The sequence below is a fragment of the Molossus molossus genome, unplaced genomic scaffold (genome assembly GCF_014108415.1).
Source record: "Molossus molossus isolate mMolMol1 unplaced genomic scaffold, mMolMol1.p scaffold_m16_p_1, whole genome shotgun sequence".
NCBI lineage: Eukaryota > Metazoa > Chordata > Mammalia > Chiroptera > Molossidae > Molossus > Molossus molossus.
In genome coordinates this window covers 164007829-164031006 of record NW_023425344.1, presented here as the reverse complement: position 1 = coordinate 164031006, position 23178 = coordinate 164007829, and the positions used below count along the sequence as shown (strand labels likewise).

Genomic DNA, 23178 nt, shown 5'->3' with positions numbered 1-23178 from the left:
AAAATAAAAGTGACATGTTAAGAAAAATATGTAATTTTCCTCAAAAAAAAAGTTAACTACATGATGTTATACAAGTCTATCTAGCAAAAGGCAGCCATTTATTATCTTAGAAATTGGTGGTTCCCTCTTGTCTCATGGAACGAAATCCTCTGCCCATAGTAGATGAAAACTCTACTCATCCTCTTCTGAGTTGTTTCAACTGGGCCTCAACTTCTGAAATTCTGTGATTGTCTTGCGTTTTCCAACTTTAGGAAGAATCCTGCTAAGTCAGTTTAGCCAGAACCCCCATCCTCAATATCTGATTCCCCTTGACATCTGATCAGGTTACTCATCCTCACCATCTCCCACGAGATATCCGGTCACACTGGCCTGTGTTCAGCAAGAATCCTGTTAAGTTGGTTAAGCCAGAATCCCCCTCTATCTCTGATATTTACTTTTAGTAATTTTCCATCCACTGACTCTTCCCTGCTTCTTTGCAATAAATTCTCATGTTAACTTGATGTATTTGCAGTGAAGCCCATCTCTCCCTCCAACTGCAGCCTCCATGAAGTGGTCCCAGTACCTTTTGCGATGGGCCCCCGGAATAAAGTCTGCCTTACTGTTCTTTAATAAGTGTCATGAGCAGTATTTTTCAGAGGTATTAGGTTAAACTGTAAAGTACAGTACAGTGCGGTCTCCAATGTACCAAACTTCCTATTTTTGTACCTTTTCACTTTTTGTAGTCCAAGAGAGTGAAGATAAACGGACTCAAGGAAGTTGTGTGAAACAGTAAAAGCAGTACAGTGAGTACTTAGGAGTAGCACCTAACTGGAGAGAGGTAGAATGGGAGAGACTGAAAATAATTCCTAAGAGGGAGGAAACTAAAAATATTCCCAAATATTTAGGAAATAATGTAGTCTGGAATGTATCTGGAAGAAAGTTTGAAAAGTTATCAGCCATGTAATTAAATAAAGCAAATTAGAATTTTTCACTGTTCTTTAGCAATACTACATGGTTTTTACAATAAAATGTTTTCACTTATTCAAATAATTAAATACCTATGTATACAAAGCACTATGTCAAATTCAAAGACGGGGGAAAAAATTCCTTGCTCTCAAGGAACTCATCAAGAAGTAAAACATTGTATGTCAATTATATCTCAATAAAACTGGTTAAAAAAGCAAAACAATAATGAATACTGTCAACACTAAATATCACATGTAAACACTGTAAAAACCACAGAAGTGTCAGGAATTCAGAGAAAGAATCTAATTTCTTCTGAAAACAAGTAAGCAAACAATATTCACAGATGAGTAACCAATAATTAACTCCATCTCTTTTCTTAATTTGGCCTTTAAAAGTCTTCTCATTATAATGAGACACATATAATATTTATGTGTGAATATTATGTCTCAGATTTGCTTTAAAATATCCCAGTAAAATTAAATAAAATTTAAAAATATTTAGGTAGGAAAGATAAACAAGAATGAAAGAAAGAATCCTGAGCTAAAGCTTGGCAAATGGTTCAGGAGAGTCTGCTATACTAATGTATATCTGAAAATTTCCATAATAGAAAGTAAAAAACAAATTCTGTTTGAAAAGAACCAAATTAATTAATGACTCTCTGAAGCAGAACATCTATCTATATATTAGAATAACAGAACAAAATACAAATACAAAAATCATTTAAAAGTGTTCTATGGCCCTGGCTGGTTTGGCTCAGCGGTTAGAGCGTCAGCCTGCGGTCCAGAGAGACTCGGGTTCGGTTCCCGCTAAGGGCATGTACCTCAGTTGCAGTTTGTCCCTGGCCCTGGTTGGTCGAGCAGGTGGCAGCCACTCAATGTGTCTCTTTCACGTCTATGTTTCTCTCTCTCTCTCTCTCTCTTCCTCTCTCTCCCTCCCACTCTAACTGAACAAAAAAATGAAAAATGTCCTCGGGTGAGGATAAAAAAAAATTAAAAAAAAAAAAAAGGTCTATGTATAAAACAGTTATTCCAAAAGGATGTACAAAATCAAATTATAGTTTTATTACCCTAAAACATAAATGATTCTAATTTACACAGGCCTTTAGACTATTACGTTCATTAGTCTATTCTCTTAATACATTAAAACTTAAATAATATGCATTATGTAGCAGTTATCCTAAATAGGTTTTGTTCATTTTTTTTCTTTTTTTTAATCCTCACCCGAGGACATTTTTGCAATTTTTGTACAGATAGAGTGGGAGGGAGAGAGAGGAAGGGAGAGAGAGAGAGAAACATCGACGTGAAAGGGGACACATCGAGTGGCTGCCACCCACACGACCGACCAGGGCCGGGGACAAACTGCAACCGAGGTACGTGCCCTTAGCGGGAACCGAACCCGGGTCTCTCAGGACCGCAGGCCGACGCTCTAACCGCTGAGCCAAACCGGCCAGGGCTGTTCATTTTTTTTCAATCAAGGTACTTTCACAAACCTGACACTAGTCAAAGAAAGAAAGAAAAAAGTCAGTAAAGCCTGAGAGCAAATTAAAAGAAAAATGCAATGACAGAGCTTTGAAAAACACATGTAAAAATTCTTAAGTATACCAAAGAAAGACACTTGATTTCATTTTATTCCTAGTAGTTATAACTTGATTATATCTTGAAGTTGCTTTAGCTGAGGAATCAACATGTCAACTTCTGTTTAAAAATTACCAGTATGGCCCCGGCCTGTGTGGCTCTGCAGTTAGAGCGTCGGCCTGCGGACCAAAGAGTTCCGGGTTTGATTCTGGCTAAGGGCACATGCCTCGGTTGTGGTTAGTCCCTGGTCCCGGTTGGGGTCTTGCAAGTGGCAACCAATTGATTTGTCTCTCTTACATTAATGTTTTTTTCTCTCTCTCCCTCCCACTCTGTCTGAGGATAAATGTAAAAATATCCTCGGGTAAGGATTAAAAAAAAAAATTACCAGTATGTTTTCTAACAAGTGTACTTACTTGCTGTTTCAATACCAGGTTCTTCACTCCTTCCATCACAAACTGTGATCCAGTATTCATGACTCGTGATAAGAGACTAGGGGCAAAAGAAGAGGATCACAATAAGCATCAGTTAGCTCTCCAATATGTTATAGATAAAATATTTGCCTAATTACATGCTGATACCTTCTATATCTACCATATTTGTTTTCACTAAACAGATATGACTTGAGAATTTTGGTATTACTGCTGCAATTTTATTTCACAACAAAAAAGAAATAAAATACTCTGACTAGTCAATAATTATTAATAAAATGTAAAAATGAAGAGCTGCCCTCAAAATAAACATTTTAATTGCTTAACCTTAGTTACAGTTTTTTTACAAAATTGTTGACATTATTACAGATGTCCCACATTTCCCCACCCTTTGTCCCCCATCACCCAGTCCCATCCCCCTACAGGCATTCATCACACTATTGTCTTTGTCCATAGGCTATGCATATATGTAAATATGTTTTTTGGTTTATCTCTTCCCATCCTCCTAACCCCCGCCCCTCTAAGAGCTGTCAGTTTGTTCCAGGTATCCATGTCTCTCTCTGGACGTATTCTGATTCAGTTTATTTTGTTCATTAGATTCCACATATAAGTGAGATCATGTGATACTTTTCTTTCTCTCACTGGCTTCTTTCACTTAGCATAATAATTTCCAGGTCCATCCCTGCTGTTGCAGAGGGTAAGAGAGCCTTCTTTTTTTACAGTTGCATAATATCCCATTGTGTAAATGTACAGCAGTTAAAAAAAATTTTTTTTTTTCTTTATTGAAGAGAGAGAGAGATAGAAACATCGATGAGAGAGAACGATTGGCCACCTCCTGCATGCCCTCCACTGGGGATCAGCCCACAATCTGAGCATGTGCCCTGCCCGGGAAATGAACTGACAACCTCTTGGTGCATGGGTCGATGCTCAATCACTGAGCCACACTGGCCAGGCTCCAACAGCATTTTTATCCACTCATTTACTGATAGGCACTTGGGCTGTTTCCAGATCTTAGCTATTGTAAATAACGAGCCTTAGCTATAGTTTTTAGGCAAATTATAATTTGTGGAGAACCACTTTATTTTTATCCTCACTCAAGGACATTTTTGCATTTACCTTCAGATAGAGTGTGTGTGGGGGGCATCGATGTGAGAGACACACACCGAGTGGTTGCCACTTACACAACCCCAACCAGGGCCAGGGACAAACTGCAAACGAGGTACATGCCCTTAATGGGAACCGAACCCAGGTCTCTCCAGTCCGACACTCTAACCGCTGAGCCAAACTGGACAGGGCATGATTTTGTTTTTGAAAATAGCTTCATTAAAAATGGTAGTTCAGCCCTGGCCGGTTTTGCTCAGTGGTTAGAGCGTCGGCCTGAGGTCCAGAGAGACCTGGGTTTGGTTCCTGCTAAGGACCTGTACCTCGGTTGCAATTTGTCCCCAGCCCTGGTTGGGTCGTACGGGAGGGAGCCACTTGATGTGTCCCTTTCATGTCTATGTTCCTCTCTCTCCCTCCTACTCTGTCTGAACAAAAAACAGAAAAATGTCCTCGGGTGAGGATAAAAAAAAAAAGGGGGTAGCTCAGCCCTGGCCAGTGTTACTCAGTGGTTAGAGCACCGACCCATGCCCTGAAGGGTCACAGGTTCGATTCCCAGTCAAGGGCACATACCTGACATATCTGGAGGTTCAATCCCCAGTCCCAGTTAGGGTGTGGGCAGGAGGCAACCAGTTGATGTGTCTCTCAAATTGATGTTTCTCTCTCTCTCTCTCTCCACCCCAGCCCCACTCCCTTCCACTCTCTCTAAAAATCAATGGAAAAAATATCCTCCAGTGAAGATTAACAAACAAACAAACAAAAAGTGGTAACTCAGGCACTGGCTGGTGTGGCTCAGTTGGTTGAGCATAGTCCCATGCACCAAGAAATCACTGGTTCAATTGGTCAGGGTACATGCCCTTGTTGTGGTTCGATCCCCAGTAGGGGCCATGCAGGAGGCAGGTAATCATTGTTTCTCTCTCATCAATGTTTCTCTCTCTCTCTTCCCCCCTTTCCTCTCTCTCTAAAATCAGTACAAATATATTTTTTAAAAAGTGGTAGCTCTGGGTGGGGCTAGGATAAACCTATTTTCCTCTGGGCTTCATGTTTTTGCTCTATAAAAAATAAGCTAAGAATTTGAAAGTAGTATTGTATGAAAAAGAGTAGTTAAAATAACCTTTCTCAGCTCCTTTGAAAATCAAACAGACTCTACAGGATACTCTGGAGTCAGATGTCATACCCAGCCCTTGAGACTTCCTCACTATTATTTAGCAGGATGCCCAGGTCTACCTTGAAGCTACGTCTTAAGTGCCTAGCTTCAAGTCTATGTTAGTTATCCACATTGATGTAAAAACAGCTTAAACTTCATATATCTTCTGGAAATGAAAACATGTAATGTTTTAGGAACAAGAAAGCAAAAAAAGCCAATAGCTCATAACATGTAAGGTATATTAACATTTTAAAGTGAAAATTTAAACTATCTAAATAGAAGCCAAAGGCATGTTGATATTTATTCTCTATCACAATAAAAATATTCTACAAGTGTCAGTGTATTTTTAAGGCATAAAAGTCTAATTATGGTCGGGAGTACCAAACGTACCCAATCAGAATTATTAAAGTACTTACCCCATTGACTTAGTGGTAGTGTTGCCATAGCTGGCAGGAGCTGAGGCCATCTTGGCAAAAGCCCTAAAAAATAAGATAGTTATATGAAGAAGCTGATTATTAGAGTTAACATTCAGTATCATGGTATTAAAATATCTATTGACAGGAAAGGGGATGAGGTGAGGTAGAAAAAGGTAAAGGGGGGATAACTGGTGATGAAAGGAGACTTGACTGGGGGTGGTAAACAGACAACACAATATATAGATGATGTACTGTAACTGTACACCTGAAACCTGCATAATTTTATTATCCAATGTCATCCTAATAAATTCAATAAAAAAATAAAATGTCTACTAACTTTAGCTTTTAATATGCAGATATTTTTTGGAAAGAGAAATAATTTTTAAACATAATTCAATATTTCAGTATAATCAGCACCAAAACAATTATATAAACCAAGATTATAAAAATCTGTAACCATGTAAATTTGTAACCATGTAAAATAATACTGAAATACAGTACAATTAGTACTGAAATACTGAGATTCTTTAGAAAACAATGCATTAATTTTCCAAACTTCACAATTTTTCTTTTCCTTTCTATCCAGTCATTAGCATAAAATAGACTTGCTGCCTTAGAAGAACCATTATGTACTGATTAAGTTTAGTCTCTCTTTTTTTTTTAATCCTCACTCGAGGACATTTTTTCATTTTTTGTTCAGATAGAGCAGGAGGGAGAGAGAGGAAGAGAGGGAGAGAGAGAGAAACATTGACGTGAAAGGGACACATTGAGTGGCTGCCCCCCACCAGCCCAACCAGGGCCGAGGACAAACTGCAACCGAGGTACGTGCCCTTAGCGGGAACCGAACCCGGGTCTTTCTGGACCGCAGGCTGATGCTCTAACTGCTGGGCCAAACCAGCCAGGGCAAGTTTAGTCTCTTTACTGTTCCCCACATTTCATATGCCCTCCTTCCCAGACATATGCCTTTGTTCATACCGTCCTTTGGGAGGTATAAACTTACTGCCCTCTTCTCCAGTAGAAACTGTACATTTCCCTTTAAAACTCAGCTCAAACCATTTTCTTTATAACACTATTCTAATTCCACTACTCAGTGATTTTTCCTTTTAATTATATCCTCTACCATATACTTTTATACTTAAATGTTTACAGTCATTTATTTTCAAGTCTTTCTAAATGTCAAGAATTTTTAACTACAGAACTCCTGAAAGATGGGCAAAAAGATAACACTTAGATATGCCTTAAAATACTTCCCTTCTGGGAATATGCTCACTGCAGAGCCCAGAAAACAGATGCTGCCAGAAGAACCCTCCCATGCTGAGATAACCTCTGTTAGGATTTTGGTGCATATTCTTCTAAACTTTGGTCATATGCACATATAACGTATATACTTTTCATAACACAGTTAATATTGTATTGTACATGCTGTTCTATAACATATTTAAGTAACATACTATAAACATTTTTATGTGAAAATTAATTCTTTTATAATTCTTAATTATTTCAAAAGCTTCAGTGAAAGAAGAGTCTACCTAAATGCAAGAAAATCTTAACAAAGTTAAAAAAAAAAAAAAAAAAGGAATCACTAAGATGTGATAATTGAAATGCTAAAAACATTCTTTTTCAAGCAGGACAAAATCCACTGATAATAATACCATTAGAGAAATCCCAAACACAAAAATCACAATCTTGTTCAGAAAGGAGGATGTGTATCACCCGTTTTCAGTAGACTAGAATTTTTGCCTGTAACATAAATTTATTTTTCACGAGAAACAACTATCTCCAAATAATAAAGAAAGAATAAATAAATAATACTATATTTATATGGCTGAATATTATGCAAACACTAAATACTACAACTGAAAACTAAGACAATTAAAAACTGGTTTGATGAAAGGTACTGGAAAACTAGAACATAAAACTGTCTGTAATAATGATTTCCCAGTTTTAAAAACTATATGTAATATGCATGTGAAAGGATATACACTAATGTTCCTAATGTTCACCTGTACATTGTGGATGTTGAGATTACAGGTAAATTTTTACTTTCCTTATACCAGAGTTTTCTAAAATTTTCTTAAATAAACTGGTATAACTCAATTAAAAACAAAATTACAAATTAGAAATGAAAATTTTTGTAACTATATAAAATAATACCTAAGACTGCTTTTCCTCTTGTAACACCAAATGTTTGATTAAGGAATTCCCATAAAGTCATAATTAAAAAACAATGAAACATGCCACAAAGCCAAATGTGTAAGTGTATATATTATGGAAATAAAAAAGGATGGTGTTCAGTTTCCCTTTTTAAACAAAGGTTTTTAAAAATATTTTTTCTTATTACAAGACACAAATAAAATTTGAAAAAACAAATGTATAGATAATAAAAAGCACTCATAAACTTATAACTTAGAGATAACCCCTGATAATGTGGCATATGTCTCTAGCTATGTACTAAAAAAATTTCTTTTTAATTACAGTAGTTTCAGGTGCACAACTTGTGATTAGACATTTATATAACTTATGAAGTGATCACCTGATAAATCTAGTACCCATCTGACTCCATTTGTAGTTATTACCTTATTGACTATATTCCCTATGCTGTACTTTACATCCCGGTGACTCTTCTGTAACTACCAATTTGTACTTCTAAATGCTTTTACCTTTTCCACCCATCCCACCTGACAAGCATCAAATTGTTCTCCGTACCTGAGTCTGTCTCTGTTCTGCTTATTTTTTAGATTCCACATGTAAGTGAAATCATCTGGCATTTGTCTTTTTCCAACTTATTTCATTTAGCATAATACCCTATAGGTCCATCCATGTTGTTGCAGATGGCAAGATTTCATTCTTTTTTATTGCTGAGTCATATTCCTTTGTATAATATGCACCACTTCTTCTTTTCCCATTCATCTATTGATGAACACTTAGGTTGCTTCCATATCTTGGCTATTCTAAATAATGCTGCAATGAACATATGGACGTATATGCCTTTTTGATTTAGTGGTTTGGTTTTCTTCGGTTAAATACTCAGTAGTGGAGTTGCTGGCTCCTCTTGTTATAGCTTTTGTTTTATAGTCTATTTCCTCTGGTATAAAGTATTGCTACCCCAGCTTTTTGTTTTGTTTCCATTTTCATGAAATATCTTTTGACAAACCCTTTACTTTTGGTCTGAGGGTGTGTCTTTGGATCTGAGGGAGTCTGGTAGACAGCATATGTAAGGGCCTTGTTTGTTATTTATTCGGTCACCACATGTCTTTTGATTGAAGCATTTAATCCATTTGCATTTAAAGTAGTTGTTGACAGATATGTATCTATTGCAATTTTATTATTTGTACTTTGACTTTTCTTCTTCTTAAAGCAGACCCTTCAACATTTCTTGTAATACTGGTTTGGTGGTGATGAATTCATTGGGCTTTTTATCTGACCTTCAATTCTAAATGATGGTTTTGCTGAGTAATCTGGATTATAGGTCCTTCCTTATCATCACTTGAACATTTTGTGCCAATTCCCTTCTGACCTACAAATTTCTGTTGAGAAATCAGCCAAGAGTCTTATGGGAGCTCCCTTGTAGGGAACTAACAGTCCTTCTCTTGCTGCTTTTAAGATTCTGTCTTTATACTTTGGCATTTTAATTGTGATGTGTTTTGGTGTGGGCCTCTTTGGGTTCAACTTATTTGGGACCCTCTGTGCTTCCTGGGCTTGTACGTCTGTTTCCTTTACCAGGTTAGGGAAGTTTCCTGTCATTATTTTTTCAAATAGGTTTTGAATTTCTTGCTCTCTTCTCCTTCCAGCACCCCATGATGTGAATGATGGTACGCCTGAAGATGTCCCAGAGGCTCCTTACACTATCTTCATTTTTCCTTTTCTTTTGCTGTTCTGGTTGGGTGTTTTCTGCTTTCTTATATTCCAAATTGCTGACTGATTTCCTGCTTCATCTACTCTGTTGATTTCCTTTAATTTATTCTGCATTTCAGTTAGTGTATCCTTCATTTATGACTTTTTTTTTTTATGGTTTCCATGTCCTTTTTTATGCTGTTGAAGTTCTCATAAGTTCCTCGAGCATCCTAATAACCAGGTGTTTATTACTCTGCATCTGGTAGTTTGCTTGCCTCCATTTAATACTTTCTCTGGAGATTTCTCCTGTTCTTTCATTTGGGACCTGTTTCTTTGTCTCTGCATTTTGGCTGCTTCCCTATGTTTGTTTCTGTATTATGTAGAGCTGCTATGTCTCCCAGACTTGGCAGAGTGGTCTTGTGTAGTAAGTCTCCTGTAGGGCCCAGTGGCACAGCCTCCCCAGTTGCCTGAGCTGAGCGCTCTATGTGCGCCCCCTGTGTGGGCTGCGTGCACTGTCCTGTCGCAGTTGAGCCCTGATTGCTGTTGACACCACTAGGAGGAACTGATCCTAAGGCTAACTGGCTATGAGGACCAGCTGCAACTACAGTGGAGTAGCTGCTGTGCAGAGGACAACCCCATGGAGCAAGACTTGCTCCAGTGTGGCTCTGGTGCCGGCTGAGTCTGCCCCTTGAATGTGCTGCTTGTGGAGGTGGTTGGGTTGTAACAGGGTGTGGTCTGAAGTTATCTATTGGGTGTACTGGCTCTGGGGCCTCCCAGGAGATGTGAGGTCAGCCATGGCCTGTGCTCTTCCTGGGGCCACCACATGAGCTACAGAGCGATCTGTAGAAGGCTATTACTTGTGCTGGGCTAGGAGGTCCCTGGGAGAGGCTAAGCTGAAAACCAAGGCTGGCTGATGCTAGTGCCAGGCCTGGGACCACTTAGCAAGAGGTAAGGGGTGCACTGAGGCCAGATGCTGCTTGTTTGAGAGATTTTTAGGAAAGTCCGAAGCATGAGTCAAGAGGGTGGTTGTATGGTAAAGCCACTGGAAATGGCTTGGATGGCCCAAAAGTTGGGTGAGGTGGGGTCTCAGGGAATCACCAGGGTGGGACAAACTGTCAGCCAGGTAGGTGGAGACTCAGATATGGCACCAGCCTGCCAGCTTTGTGAGGGAAGGGCTCAGCAAAGGAACAATGCTTCTGCCAGCACTACCAGTATCAATGTAGCTTCTTCTTTATAGCCTTATAGTACTTCTGCTCAGCGAGACTTCAGGCAGTTCTGAATGTCGGTTGTTCTGTCTAGTTATGCATATATGTGTGTGTGTGTGTGTATAAATATATATATTTTTTGGTTCTCTTGTGAGGATATTTTTCCATTGATTTTTTAACATAGAGCGGAAGGGAGGGAGGGAGAGAGAAAAACATGGATGTGAGACACACATTGATTGGTTGCCTCCTGCACAACCCTCATGGGGGCTGGCGATCAAACCTGCAACCCAGGTATGTGCCCTTGATTGGGAACTGAACCTGAGACCCGCTGGTCCAGAAGCTGACACTCTAACCGCTGAGCAAAACTGGCCAGGGCTAGCTATGCATATTTTTTGATAAAGCTGGGATCAGAAAGCATATTCAACCTTGTAGTCTTAAAACAATTATTTTAAGAAAAAATTTGAAGGTAATGTTTGTAGAACATTTGGAAAGTAAAGATAAGTATCCAAAAGAAAAAAAAATCTACCACTCAAAGTTAGCCACTAATGACATTTAGGTGTATGTCTCAGCTGTGTAATTATTTGTATATATGTGAATGTTCACACACACTCACGCATGGATGGATAAATGGGTATTCGGGATCATAATATAAACGATGTCATCTAATTTTTGTCTCAAATATCAATTTCAAGAGACTTTTCATATTTCCTCTACAAATTTAACTATCACCCCTAACAAGATCTTATCATTCAGTTTTATTTGCTTTTATGTCACTTAATATAGTTTAACAATTTGTTCATTTGTTTGCTTATTTGTAGATTGTTCCCTCAACAAAAGTAAATTCAATGAGAGCAGGGGCCTTCCTTAGCCTGTTGTTCACCATTGCATTCTTGATATCTAGAACAGTCCCTAGGCACACAAAGGAAATAAATATTTATCAAACAAATCAAGGAATACTATGGTAAATTACTTTTTCACTTTCAATATAATATGGACATTCCTCAATGTCATTAAATAAGTCTTCTACAACATGAGTTTTAAAATGACTGTTGTATTTTATCTTATGGAAATGCCATAATTCATCTACTAATCTTATTGTTGGATATCTAGGTTGGTTTTCAAAATTTCATTATTAAAATTGCTTCTAAGCGTCGGCCTGCGGTCCTAAGAGACCCGGGTTCGGTTCCCGCTAAGGGCACGTACCTTGGTTGCAGTTTGTCCCCGGCCCTGGTCGGTTGTGCGGGTGGCAACCACTCGATATGTCCCTTTACATCGATGTTTCTCTCTCTCTGTTCCTCTCTCTCCCTCCCACTCTACCTGAACAAAAAATGGAAAAATGTCCTCGGGTGAGGATTAAAAAATAATAATAATAAAAAAAATAAAATAAAATTGCTTCTAAGATTTTAGAACTCCAACACTCTTTGGGATAATTCCTCAAGAGCAGAAGTTCTAGATCAAAGGCATTTTATTTAAAACATACACACATACAAAATAAAAAGAAAACAACTTTTTATACCATCCATCAAAATTGTGACAATTTATATTTCTAATAGCAGAGTATAAATGCATCAATTAATTTGTTCCTACCCTTGGCACAATATTTTGTAAATCTCTGCACTATGTTAATGGCATTTCTTTGATTACCAGTGAAATTAGAACTGCCTTTTCATGTTTTTGAGACATTTGACTCAAAACTTATTTCTTTGACTTTTTCATCTTATCAATGACGAAAATTTAACGGGGGTGAGGGCAGGTAGGAGGGTGTCAATGGGGAAAAAGAAGGGACAAATGTAACAAAAAAAGAAAAAGATAAAGAAAACAAACATGTCTAGGAAAGAAAGACGACATTATTTTATGTAATTTTATGTTGTGAATAGGGAGGGACAGATAAGAAAATATCTATACCACTGAATAAAAAAAATTAAGGCATTGTTCAATTTTCTTAGTAAAAATGCCATTTACTTGAGAATTCAACTTCCATTGTACTCTCTTAAATGATGAAACTGTAAAAAGAAAATAAAACTTACTTCCACTGTTTGATATACTGTAAGGGATCAAGGTTGCATCCTGCATCAGTTAAAGCTTTTTTGTATTGTTCCAAGTCAGCCTGAAAGCAAGAACGACATAACAAAAATTTTTACTTTTCTGAAAGAGATTATTTTGTTTGTTGTCATGTGATTATTCAAAAAGTTAGGGCATAGGCATGAGTTTGAATTTGAGGAACCCAAGTAGAGTCGGGTTGTATCTGAAGTGACCATCCAAGTGAGACAAAAATCACATGTAATCATATAATCACAAAATTACTTATAAAGCACAATATTGTCATCCCTCTGTAAGTCCAACAAATGATAAGTCCAACAGAGTCAGTTTTGTCTCAACTGTTGAAATAGATTGCCTTTCCCTGGGATAAGCATAACGGAAAGATTTGGCTTGACGAAGATTATTCCAAAATGAGAAACACAAGAGGGATGACAATGACCAAGGGGAACTGCAGATGCAGGCTTTCCACCTTATTCACAGTAGAGGTCCAAATTCATTAACGGAATAGCAGGTGTCCTACACTTTTAAAATCATTGTTTTCTCTTTCTTGTTGTTTCTATTTCCTGATGAGTAAATCTAGTTGAAATTGTATAATTTATAGGAGCTTATTATCATAGTGACTCAATCATAAAAACTTAATAATACAGAAACCTTTAAGCTCACCTTCAACCAGTGATGTTTACTACTTTGCATTTTTGAGGCTATTAATCTTGTATCAGTAGTCATAATTTGCTTCAAGCCTCTTAGTAATCACTTAAACTTATGGAAAAACTTAACCTTACCAAAATTAATGAAAATAAAATAATGTGGTAAAATTTGAAAATCTTAAATTAAGTTTTAAAGTCATATGTTCTTTTTTTTTTTTTTTTTTTTAAATCCTCACCTGAGGACACTTTTCCATTTTTTGCACAGAGTGGGAGGGAGAGAGAGGAAGGAAGAGAGAGAGAGAAACATCGACGTGAAGGGACACACATCGAGTGGCTGCCACCCGCACGACCAACCAGGGCCGGGGACAAACTGCAACCGAAGTACGTGCCCTTAGCGGGAACCGAACCCGGGTCTCTCGGGACCGCAGGCCGACGCTCTAACCGCTGAGCCAAACTGGCCAGGGCTAAAGTCATATGTTCTTAAAAAAATATTATAAATAGGCTATAAAAATCCCCTAAGATACAGGTTACCCCATTAATGAGAAAGATCTCTAAAAAGAAAATGACACTTTATTACTGAATTAAAATAAAGGTCAATAGATGTATTCCTAGCATAAAGTAAAACTGGCCAGATAAAAAGATGAGTTTAGTCTGCTGTTTTAATATGCCACAGATTATTGACCAAAAGCTTTGTAATATACCAGACATTAAAAAGATCAATGCTATCAGCAAAGGAAAAGAGTTCACAAGAGCCACATCATTCTAGATGTCATCGTCGAGATTCTCATGCCTGCTGCTTCCAGTAAAATTGTACTGAGTGAGCAGGTCTCTAACCCAAAACCAAGACTGATAACCAAATCACTGCATTCCTTCATAAAGTCATTGCTAACACAGACTTAAATATTTTTTCCTCAAAAGCAATTGATGGCTCATTACAGGAAAAAAAACCAAAACAATAAAATCACCCACAAGCCATGCTTCCACTGAGAAAAAAATCTTCTAGAAGGAACATTTGACATTTTCCAATCATTCTTAAGAATTTATTCTAATATAAAAGTAGTTATTTTATTGTAATACAAAGTACCTAAACTTTATTTTTATATGAACTGTATGACATGAACCTGAAGTTTAATCTTATTAAATTACATTTTTTACAGAACTTTTTGGGACACTGGGTATTTTCCGTCAAGTCACTTCTTTTCTATAATGAACATTAGTTTTAAAACAATCTTAAAATAGCACCACATTTTTGCTTGAGGTTAAAGATAAATTTCTTGGAAGGCAAATAAGTATTGGTGGCTATAGCTTAAAGGAATGGAACTTTTAATGTAATCATATTATGAGAAATGATAAGACCAACCTTTCAAAAAGCATATCAAACTTGGTTAATTTAGTTTAGAATAGCTATTTTCCAGAAATAACAACTTTGCCTACTTAAATTCAGTTCATATTCCAACAACTTAAAAGTGGTCAGACATTTAATGAGAGAACAGTTCTCTTGGTAACAATGAATACTGCTATAAAACTCAGCAGTAATTAGAACAAGCCTTAACGAACTGTTTTTCTTTTTTTTAGGCTAGTCAAGTGAAGCAGTGGGAGCAAACTGTTTTTCTTTTAAAGAAAGAAATGAAGTATTTATTTGGCTCCAGTGATTTTTACTTCTATTTTTGAAACAAGTTATTTCCCCTTTTGCCCAATAAATGAATAGAGGACATACCTCAGAAGGTGCCTGCTGTGCACTTATATAATAGATAAGAAACAGCCTCATTTTATCTTCTGGAGTTCCGGCTACATAAGGGAAAACAGAATTAAAAAACCTCTTCATAATTCTGGCTAAGTATTTAGTCAACACTTACAAGTACAGAAACATTTAAGGCGTATCTAAATGTAACAAAATATGGTTCATGATTCAGCCGATTTAAGGATATAAACACTATAATTACAACCAGATAAGATACAGATGTGGAAAAGATGAAATGCTTTGGGATTAAAGAGATGGGATACAGAAGTATCTCCATTCTGTCTTCCAAACTGTGTATAATATTGAGATTTACCTTTTAGATATAAACTCAAAAAGAAAGAAAAATACAGGTAGGGTAACCATACGATTCTAAAACAGGATATGACTGAGATGAAAAGGGGATGTTGGTAATAATTAGGCAAGGACAGCCAGCATAAACATGGGACTGCCCTAGGAAACCAAGGTATTAGAGTATGAAATCTTGCTGGCTAAAATGATCCAGCTCAGCCTAAGGTCATAAAACTCAAATTGGGGTCACTAAATATACATGTCTCCTCTTTCTGAAGAGCATTACTTACATCAGACTTGGGAAAATAATACATTATATTAAACGCTGATGTATTATACATAATGTATTTGCCTGAAATTTTAAGATAAAACATAATATTTTTTTTTAATTTCTTGTTTTCAGTGGGTGCCTTTGGCTACTATTCCTATTACCAAAGCCCAAAATGGTCCAGAGAAACTAATTTATTCTCCTCTTTGCTACTGGGTTTACTTGGGTGCAAAGTGATAAAGGTCATAGGTAACTCGGCTTCACTACAACAAATAACAATATGTACTCTCACTTCAAATTGTGTCCTAATTCTTAAGAAATAAGAATTGTTATACTTTATTACAGAATAAAAACTAGGAGAATTTTTTTTCAAAATATGACTGATGAACCATTGATTAAAAAAATATGGTTAGACTCCATATACCATTCTCAAATTTTCCTTACTCCCTATATATGACAGAGAATGGTGATAAAGATCTTTCTCCAAAGTTCTCATGTTTACAAATAAATATAGTATCTTGGACATTGAATATTAGGTTATGAGATTAATGGTCTTGTTTAAATCCTAGGGAAAGCTGCTATTTTTGTTTTAGCAGGTACTCAGCCTGCTGCTTCAGGCCAAAGTTCCTACCACCTTCCTGTGCATTGTAGTTCTATCACCAATTCTATTTTCAAAACCTTTTGCAGTGCTATGGGGATATGTCTCACTATACAGTGGCCAATATGGGAACTGAGTTCATCTAGCCCTTTACTTCTTAGTTTTTGGAATGCTGTTTAGGATCAGATTCGTATATACGCAGTTCAGAGGTGAGCCCAGGAATTCGTAAACAACTTGATAGGGTTGCTTTCTTGAGTTCCTTTCTTTCTGCAATCTTCCTGGTTCTTCCCAGTTCCCTTTGCCCTTCCTTTTTGGTGCTCCAGCCAAAATGTTTTGGCTTTAGTTACCCTGCTCCACTGTGCAATTTCCTGCAACTGTGACTAAGCAGCTAGAGGAAAAAGAGAGAAAGAGCAATGGGGCTTGCGCTAGGCTCTACGGACCATGGCTCCTAAGACAGGAGAGAAAGGGCCCTCTCCCTCAGAATTTTAGGGGCTTTTAATATTCTCAGCATCTAGCACTGCCTTTCCTCCTAGTAGTAGGCACACATTTAACTTAAAGAAAGAATAGTTCCCATTCAAGGAGAAACATTTTATAGTTGCTATAGTGTTAATAAATGCCCCCAAACCTCTGCTAAAGTTTTTAAGAGTAATGATAAGAGTTGTATGGCATTCTAGTGCTTAAAATGAACATGAATCACAGGGGAACCAAATGGAAACTGTAAGAATGCAACCTTTACAATTGCAAGTACTCTAGAGCCTGTAGCTATAGCCTGGATCCTCTCTCTTTTCACACATAAGTTTCTACTGTAACTGAGCTCTACTTTAAAGTCAGTTTCCAGCTCATTATATACTTTCTTTCTCCATCTCAGCCCTGGAATTAGCCACTTCTCCAATGAGTCCTAGGGTAAAATGGTATTTATAAGCTAAAATCTTTGCTATTGAGGTATTGTTGCTTCTAGCTCTGCTTAGTAGGCAGAGCTAGAAAAAAAAAAAAATGTGTGTGTGTCTGTACACACACACACACACATATCTATATTTATTTCCTATCTGACAAATACATATTGAAAACACTGAGTCTACACCAATACCTCTAATTCCAATCCAACATTCCAGGATTCATTCTAGTTTTCTCCCTTCCTATTTATAACTTCCTTCTCTGACAACAAGAAACCTGGCTCCCTTTCTATTACCTGATATACTTACTTATTTAACCAGTTCCCTGTATGTAACAAATATGTTATCTCTGCTGCCATCCCTTGCCTGCGTGGAAGCCTCTCACTCCACTTGGGCACTGATCCCTACAATGGACCCACCCACAGGCCTGGTCATACTTCTCACCCGATCTGGGCTGATGAAGCGTGCTCCTGTGCAGCAACCTGTTAGAGCTCTTATACCCTGTACTGGCTTGTTTCCACCCATGGACACTGCTCACTTCACTCAGACTTCAACACTTTATGCCACATGACCAACCCTCCCAGTACCCCACATGTAGATGCCCTTTTCTTTCTGCTCAGGTTCAACATCTCATTCTGGGTGAAAGTGACACCAGACGTTTGCTTTGCACAAATGCCTATATTGCTTGGCCTTATTTAACGTCTTTAAAAATAAAGTGAGAAAGTAAGGGAAAAGGAAAAAAATAAAGCTTCTGTTTGCCTTTTTATCAACACACTTTAACTTTACTCAGAAGTTACTGTAAATAACTCTGAAGTAATGGATTTACATATATTTTGCATTTTTTCACTGTAAAGTGCAAATACTTAAAATGCTATGCTCTCACTACAAATCTAGCCTTTTAAAAGTGTGAGCAATACTTATGGCTTCTTAGAAATTTTATGAATATAACCCTTAACTACAGTTTGAAATTTTAAAAATTACTTTTCAATTTGAAATAAAGTCTAAAACTCTTACGAAAACTTTTAACTCAGAAATCACATCATCAGGTGAGTAGCTTTTGTGCAAAATATGAGATGAATAGAACTTATATGCTTTTTATTCATTTTGGAAAAGAGCTGAGATTTGAACTGAAAACTATTCTGAAATGATAAACAAGTCTCTAAAGTTTACAGATTTTTATAGGCTAAAACCCTATGTAGATATCATGATCACTATAATTGAAAGTCATGTTAAATTACATTTTCCAGATACAAACAGTTATATATTGTTTTAAGAAAATCTAATACACAACTATTTAGATGAATATAAAATAGAAAGGGATTGACTAAAGAGTTTCTTTAAAAGTGAATTCCCTAAATATTTAAAATAAAATTCAGTTTTAGAAACATCTTTTTAGAAAACTTTTTAGGGTTAAACCAAAGTATTTAGAAAGTGTATCACTTAGAGACACCTGCTTTGAATGTTATATCTTCAAATCTTCCTGGAAGCAGCCGAAATTAAGCTTCAGATATAGCACTTTGAATAAATGAATATAAAAAGTGTTTAAATATCATCAGAGAAAAGTTCAATGAAATAAAATGCAAATCACTTTTCCACTTTATGAACTGCAACGCTACAAACTTCTCAATGGAAAATAGTTCATTTGATTATCTCAGTATTAGCATATATTGTTAGAAAAAGAGTAATTCTATTCAGATTTCACTAAAATTGAAAATGCTGGATTCATCAGATGTGAAACTTATATTAACCTCAAATTTATGGTACATACCATCAGGGTCTGATATTACATCTAGAAGCGATTTATCGAGAGTAGTTTTGCTCATTATTTTTTCTTCATATTCAAAATATACATCTAGTTTTCGTGCCTGTTTCAAAATAAATATTCGATTAGAATACCTCAAATAATAAAAACACACTAAGGGCTTCTCAGCTTACATGTTTCTTTTTTCTATGATCAATTTTAAAAGTAAATGTTCACTTCCTAACAGAATTTATTTTAAAGTTTCTTACCTCTGTTCATACACTTTATGTAAAAAAACAACAGACTGGCTATTTTGTTTACCATATTTGACTTATAAATTCAAATTTAATTGTTTGTCATGTTTATATTAGCAAAAAAAAATACCACACAAATCTCAATTACTGTATGAATCAGTAACTAGCATACAAAAAATATTGTATTCTATGCAAATCAGTGGTCATGTTATGGTTATTTTTTAAGTGAACAAATCTACATACTTTCTCCTTAACTGAATAGAAAGTTACCCTAATTAAATTATTTTCAATCGTTTTTAAATAAAACTGTTTTTCCTCATTAATAGTCTCACTTAATACTTTGAAGTATTAGATAATAGAAAAGTAGTCAAACTTAGCTTTTTGGTATCACACCTCTTCCCAAATTTAAAATTTGTTGATTAAAATTAGCTACTGTACAAAGCTATTTTTTTTTAATCCTCACCCAAGGACATTTTTGCATTTATCTTCAGATAGAGTGGGAGGGAGAGAGGGAGGAAGAAAGAAAGAGAAACATCAATGTGAGAGAGACACATTGATTGGCTGCCACCCACACGTCCCCAACCAGGGCCAGGGACAAACTACAACCGAGATACGTGCCCTTAGAGGGAACTGAACCCAGGTCTATCTGGTCCGCGGGCCGATGCTCTAACCGCTGAGCCAAACTGGCCAGGGCACAACGCTATTTTGAATAGCAAAATAGATGAGGTGAAGTCCTAGGAATGAAAAAATATTAAAAATGGATGAAAAAATAGAAAAAAGGTCCTAGGAAAGAGTAGTGGCTGTGGAAATGAACCGGAAGGGACAGATATTTAATAGTTAACATGATAATGTGGAAATGGACAGGAAGAGACAGATATTTAATAGTTAACATGAGAATGGATATTTAAAACAAATAGTGAAAAAAAGTCAAAGATAACTCCTGAGGAAGCAGGATGCTGGTAGTAGGAATTATGTTAGACTGAAGCTAGAAACAGAGGGCGGAAGTAACAAAACAAGGTGTTAAACTGACTTGCAGACCCTCCTAATCTGCTCCAGCCAACCTTTTCTGTTTAACCACTATACACTAGGATAAATTCCCTGTAGTCACTCACATCAAATAATTCAGTCTTTTTTTTTTTTTAATCCTCACCCAAGGACATTTTTCCATTTTTTCGTTCAGATAGAGTGGGAGGGAGAGAGAGGAAGACAGAGAGAGAGAAACATCGACATGAAAGGGACACATCGAGTGGCTGCCTCCCGCACAACCCAACCAGGACTGGGGACAAACTGCAACCGAGGCATGTGCCCTTAGTGGGAACCAAACCCGGGTCTCTCTGGACTGCAGGCCGACGCTCTAACTGCTGAGCCAAACTGGCCAGGGCTAATTCACTGTCTTTTCATTAAACTTTATGTATCTAGGCGTAGGCTTAGATTATTCTCTGAGTTTTTAAAGAACACATTCTTCCATCTCCTGCCTGGTGAATTGGATTCATACTTCAAGGACCAGATTCTTTGCAACTCTTTCTTCCATCTCTGTTCTTTCCCCTTCTTGCCCCTTTACCCATCTCTTTCTCAGATGAAATTTATTACTTCTTCAAATGTGCACCCATAGTACTTTACATAACTCTCCGTAATAACAATGATCACGCTATATTACTCTCCTTTGTTTACATGCTACTCTTCTAAAAGAATAAACTCCCTTGAGTGTGCCTGATCATTTAACCCTAATAGTCTAATGAAGCATATGGCTCATAACAAGTACTTGACAAAACAATTGTTGAATTTCTTTTTTTATGTGTGTTTTTTTTATTTTTATTTTTTACAATTGTTGAATTTCTAAGCTAAGCTCAGGACATATACAGATAAACTTTTTTTAAAAAAAGATTTTTTAAACGTATTGATTTGAGAGAGCGAGCGAAGAAGGGGGAGAGAGAAAGGAGAGAGAGAAAAACATTTATTTGTTGTTCCTCTTGTTTATGGATTCATTGACTGACTCCTGTTATGTGCCCTGAGCTGGGATCAAACTTGCAACCTCGGCATATTGGGACCATGCACTAACCAAATGAGCTACCTGGCCAGGGCCTGATAAGTAGTCATCGTTAAAAGTCATGGAAGTAGATTAATAAACTTCTAGAAGTAAAGAATGTAAACAATTAAGTCCTAGTTATTGCTATATAAAATTAAGTATGCTAAATGACATAATAGAATCTAATGTATGTACCTATACAAATCAGTGAAGAAACATTAGCTTCATTTTGTTCTTCATGACACATTAACTTACACTTTAACTTCTAATAAGCAATGAAAACAAAATCCAAAAGCAACTTAGTTTAAATGTTCTAAAATTACATTATGGGTGTGGTTGCACAACACTGTGAATATATTAAAAAACACTGAATTGGCCCTGGCAGGTTTGGCTCAGCAGTTAGAGCGTCGGCCTGCGGTCCAGAGAGACCCGGATTTGGTTCCCGCCGGGGGCATGTACCTCGGTTGCAGTTTGTCCCTGGCCCTGGTTGGTCGAGCAGATGGCGGCCACTCAATGTGCTTCTTTTACATCGATGTTTCTCTCTCTCTCTCTCTCTCCCCCTCCCACTCTATCTGAACAAAAAAATGGAAAAATGTCCTCAGGTGAGGATAAAAAAAACAAAAAACGAACAAAAAAAAACCCACTGAATTGTACATTTAAAATAGGTGAATTATATGGTATGTGAATTATACCTCAATAAAGCAGTTAAACAAAAGTAACTTAGCATTTCAATACACTGATTGGGAGGAAGTCCCATGAAGAAGGGAATCGACTAAGTGGAAATTTTCTAACCTGCATAAGAGAACTAGTATCTTTTAGCATCTATTTTGTACAAGGCACTTTACTTACAGCTATGACATTCAAATGTTTTTAAACAGTGAACCTCAGGACCCTCTTTCTCAAACCAAATCTTCTGCAGAACCCTAAACATAAAATAGATACAAGTGACCCATTAAATGTCTCTATTAGAGCTCAAGGGTACGAGAGAACAGTGTTTAAAAACTAACTTGGATTATCTCATTTTAATTCTCTAAGTAATACTATAAGCTAGAAATTATTAGTCTCATTTTAAAAATGAAGAAACAGACACATAGAAACATACATTTATTCCAGGTATCAGAGTAGAAGTAGTAGGGAGTTAAGATTCAAATCTAGGTCAGACTCCAGTGTACATTTGATAAAGAGTAGGAAAATTGTATTTTCCTCAAGTAAAATTTACTTCTTCCCTTGTACATGCTTTATAAAAAAAAGTATATTTTAGAATTAGTACATAATTTTTTTTTGGTAATATGTGTAATTTATGTATATGTGCCAAAAGGTTGTTTTGGTCAGAGACATAATATCCATGGACTCTTTCTCAATTTCTTGAAATAAAAGATAGTCCACATAAGGGATTAGAGAAACAACTTCTGTAATCCCAATATTTTTATACAGTATGAGTTCAAAGGAGAATACAATTTGGATAACAAGAGTTATATGAAAAACAGAGAAGTTAAAAATGTAAAACCAAGTAACGAGGTCAAGATAACAGATTTTTGGTAGCTTCAATAAATATGAAGAATGAGTAAGAAGAGAATTTTATGGAAAACTGAAGGAGTAGGCATGGAATATAAATTATAACTAGTGAATATAAATTCTAAGAGCCACGAACTTCTCAAAAATACCTTGAAAAACCATCTGTCCCCTTCCTTCACAATAATGGAAAACACTTAAGAGTTATATGGATGTATAAATACAGTTGACACTTGAAGAGGGGTTTGAAATGTGTGGGTCCACTTATACGCCAAGTTTTTTCAATAAATATACAGTCAGCCCTCTGTGTCCCTGTGTTTTGCATTTGTGAATTAAACCAACCATGGACCGAATATGTTACTTTTTACTTCAATCGAGGGGTGGGTGGTACCCCTAATTCCCACTTTGTTCAAGGGCCTAGTATATAAATTTTGCCTTTTGAAAATGATTAACTAGCCCTGGCTGGTTTGGCTTAGCAGTTACCCACAGACCCAAGGGTTGTGGGTTTGATTCCTGGTCAAGG

At 36.6% G+C, this 23178-nt stretch overlaps 1 protein-coding gene across 15 annotated transcripts in view; it reads right to left on the bottom strand.

The window, feature by feature from the left end:
* Positions 1-23178, bottom strand: part of LOC118619400 (sec1 family domain-containing protein 1) — a 156874-nt gene that overhangs the window by 23575 nt on the left and 110121 nt on the right. For 13 of the 15 annotated variants that reach the window (XR_004957263.1, XR_004957266.1, XM_036246121.1 and 10 more), the window contains 5 exons: positions 18891-18987; positions 15052-15122; positions 12675-12754; positions 5609-5671; positions 2933-3008 (listed from right to left, as the gene is read on the bottom strand). Coding sequence is in view for 12 of the 15 variants with exons in the window: in XM_036246121.1 (XP_036102014.1) it covers positions 2933-3008; positions 5609-5671; positions 12675-12754; positions 15052-15122; positions 18891-18987 (387 nt within the window). In the remaining 3 variants the exon portion in view is untranslated. Of the gene's footprint in view, positions 1-2932; positions 3009-5608; positions 5672-12674; positions 12755-15051; positions 15123-18890; positions 18988-22027; positions 22067-23178 lie in introns of those variants that run through there. The other 2 variants (XR_004957274.1, XM_036246132.1) reach the window with 2 other exon arrangements.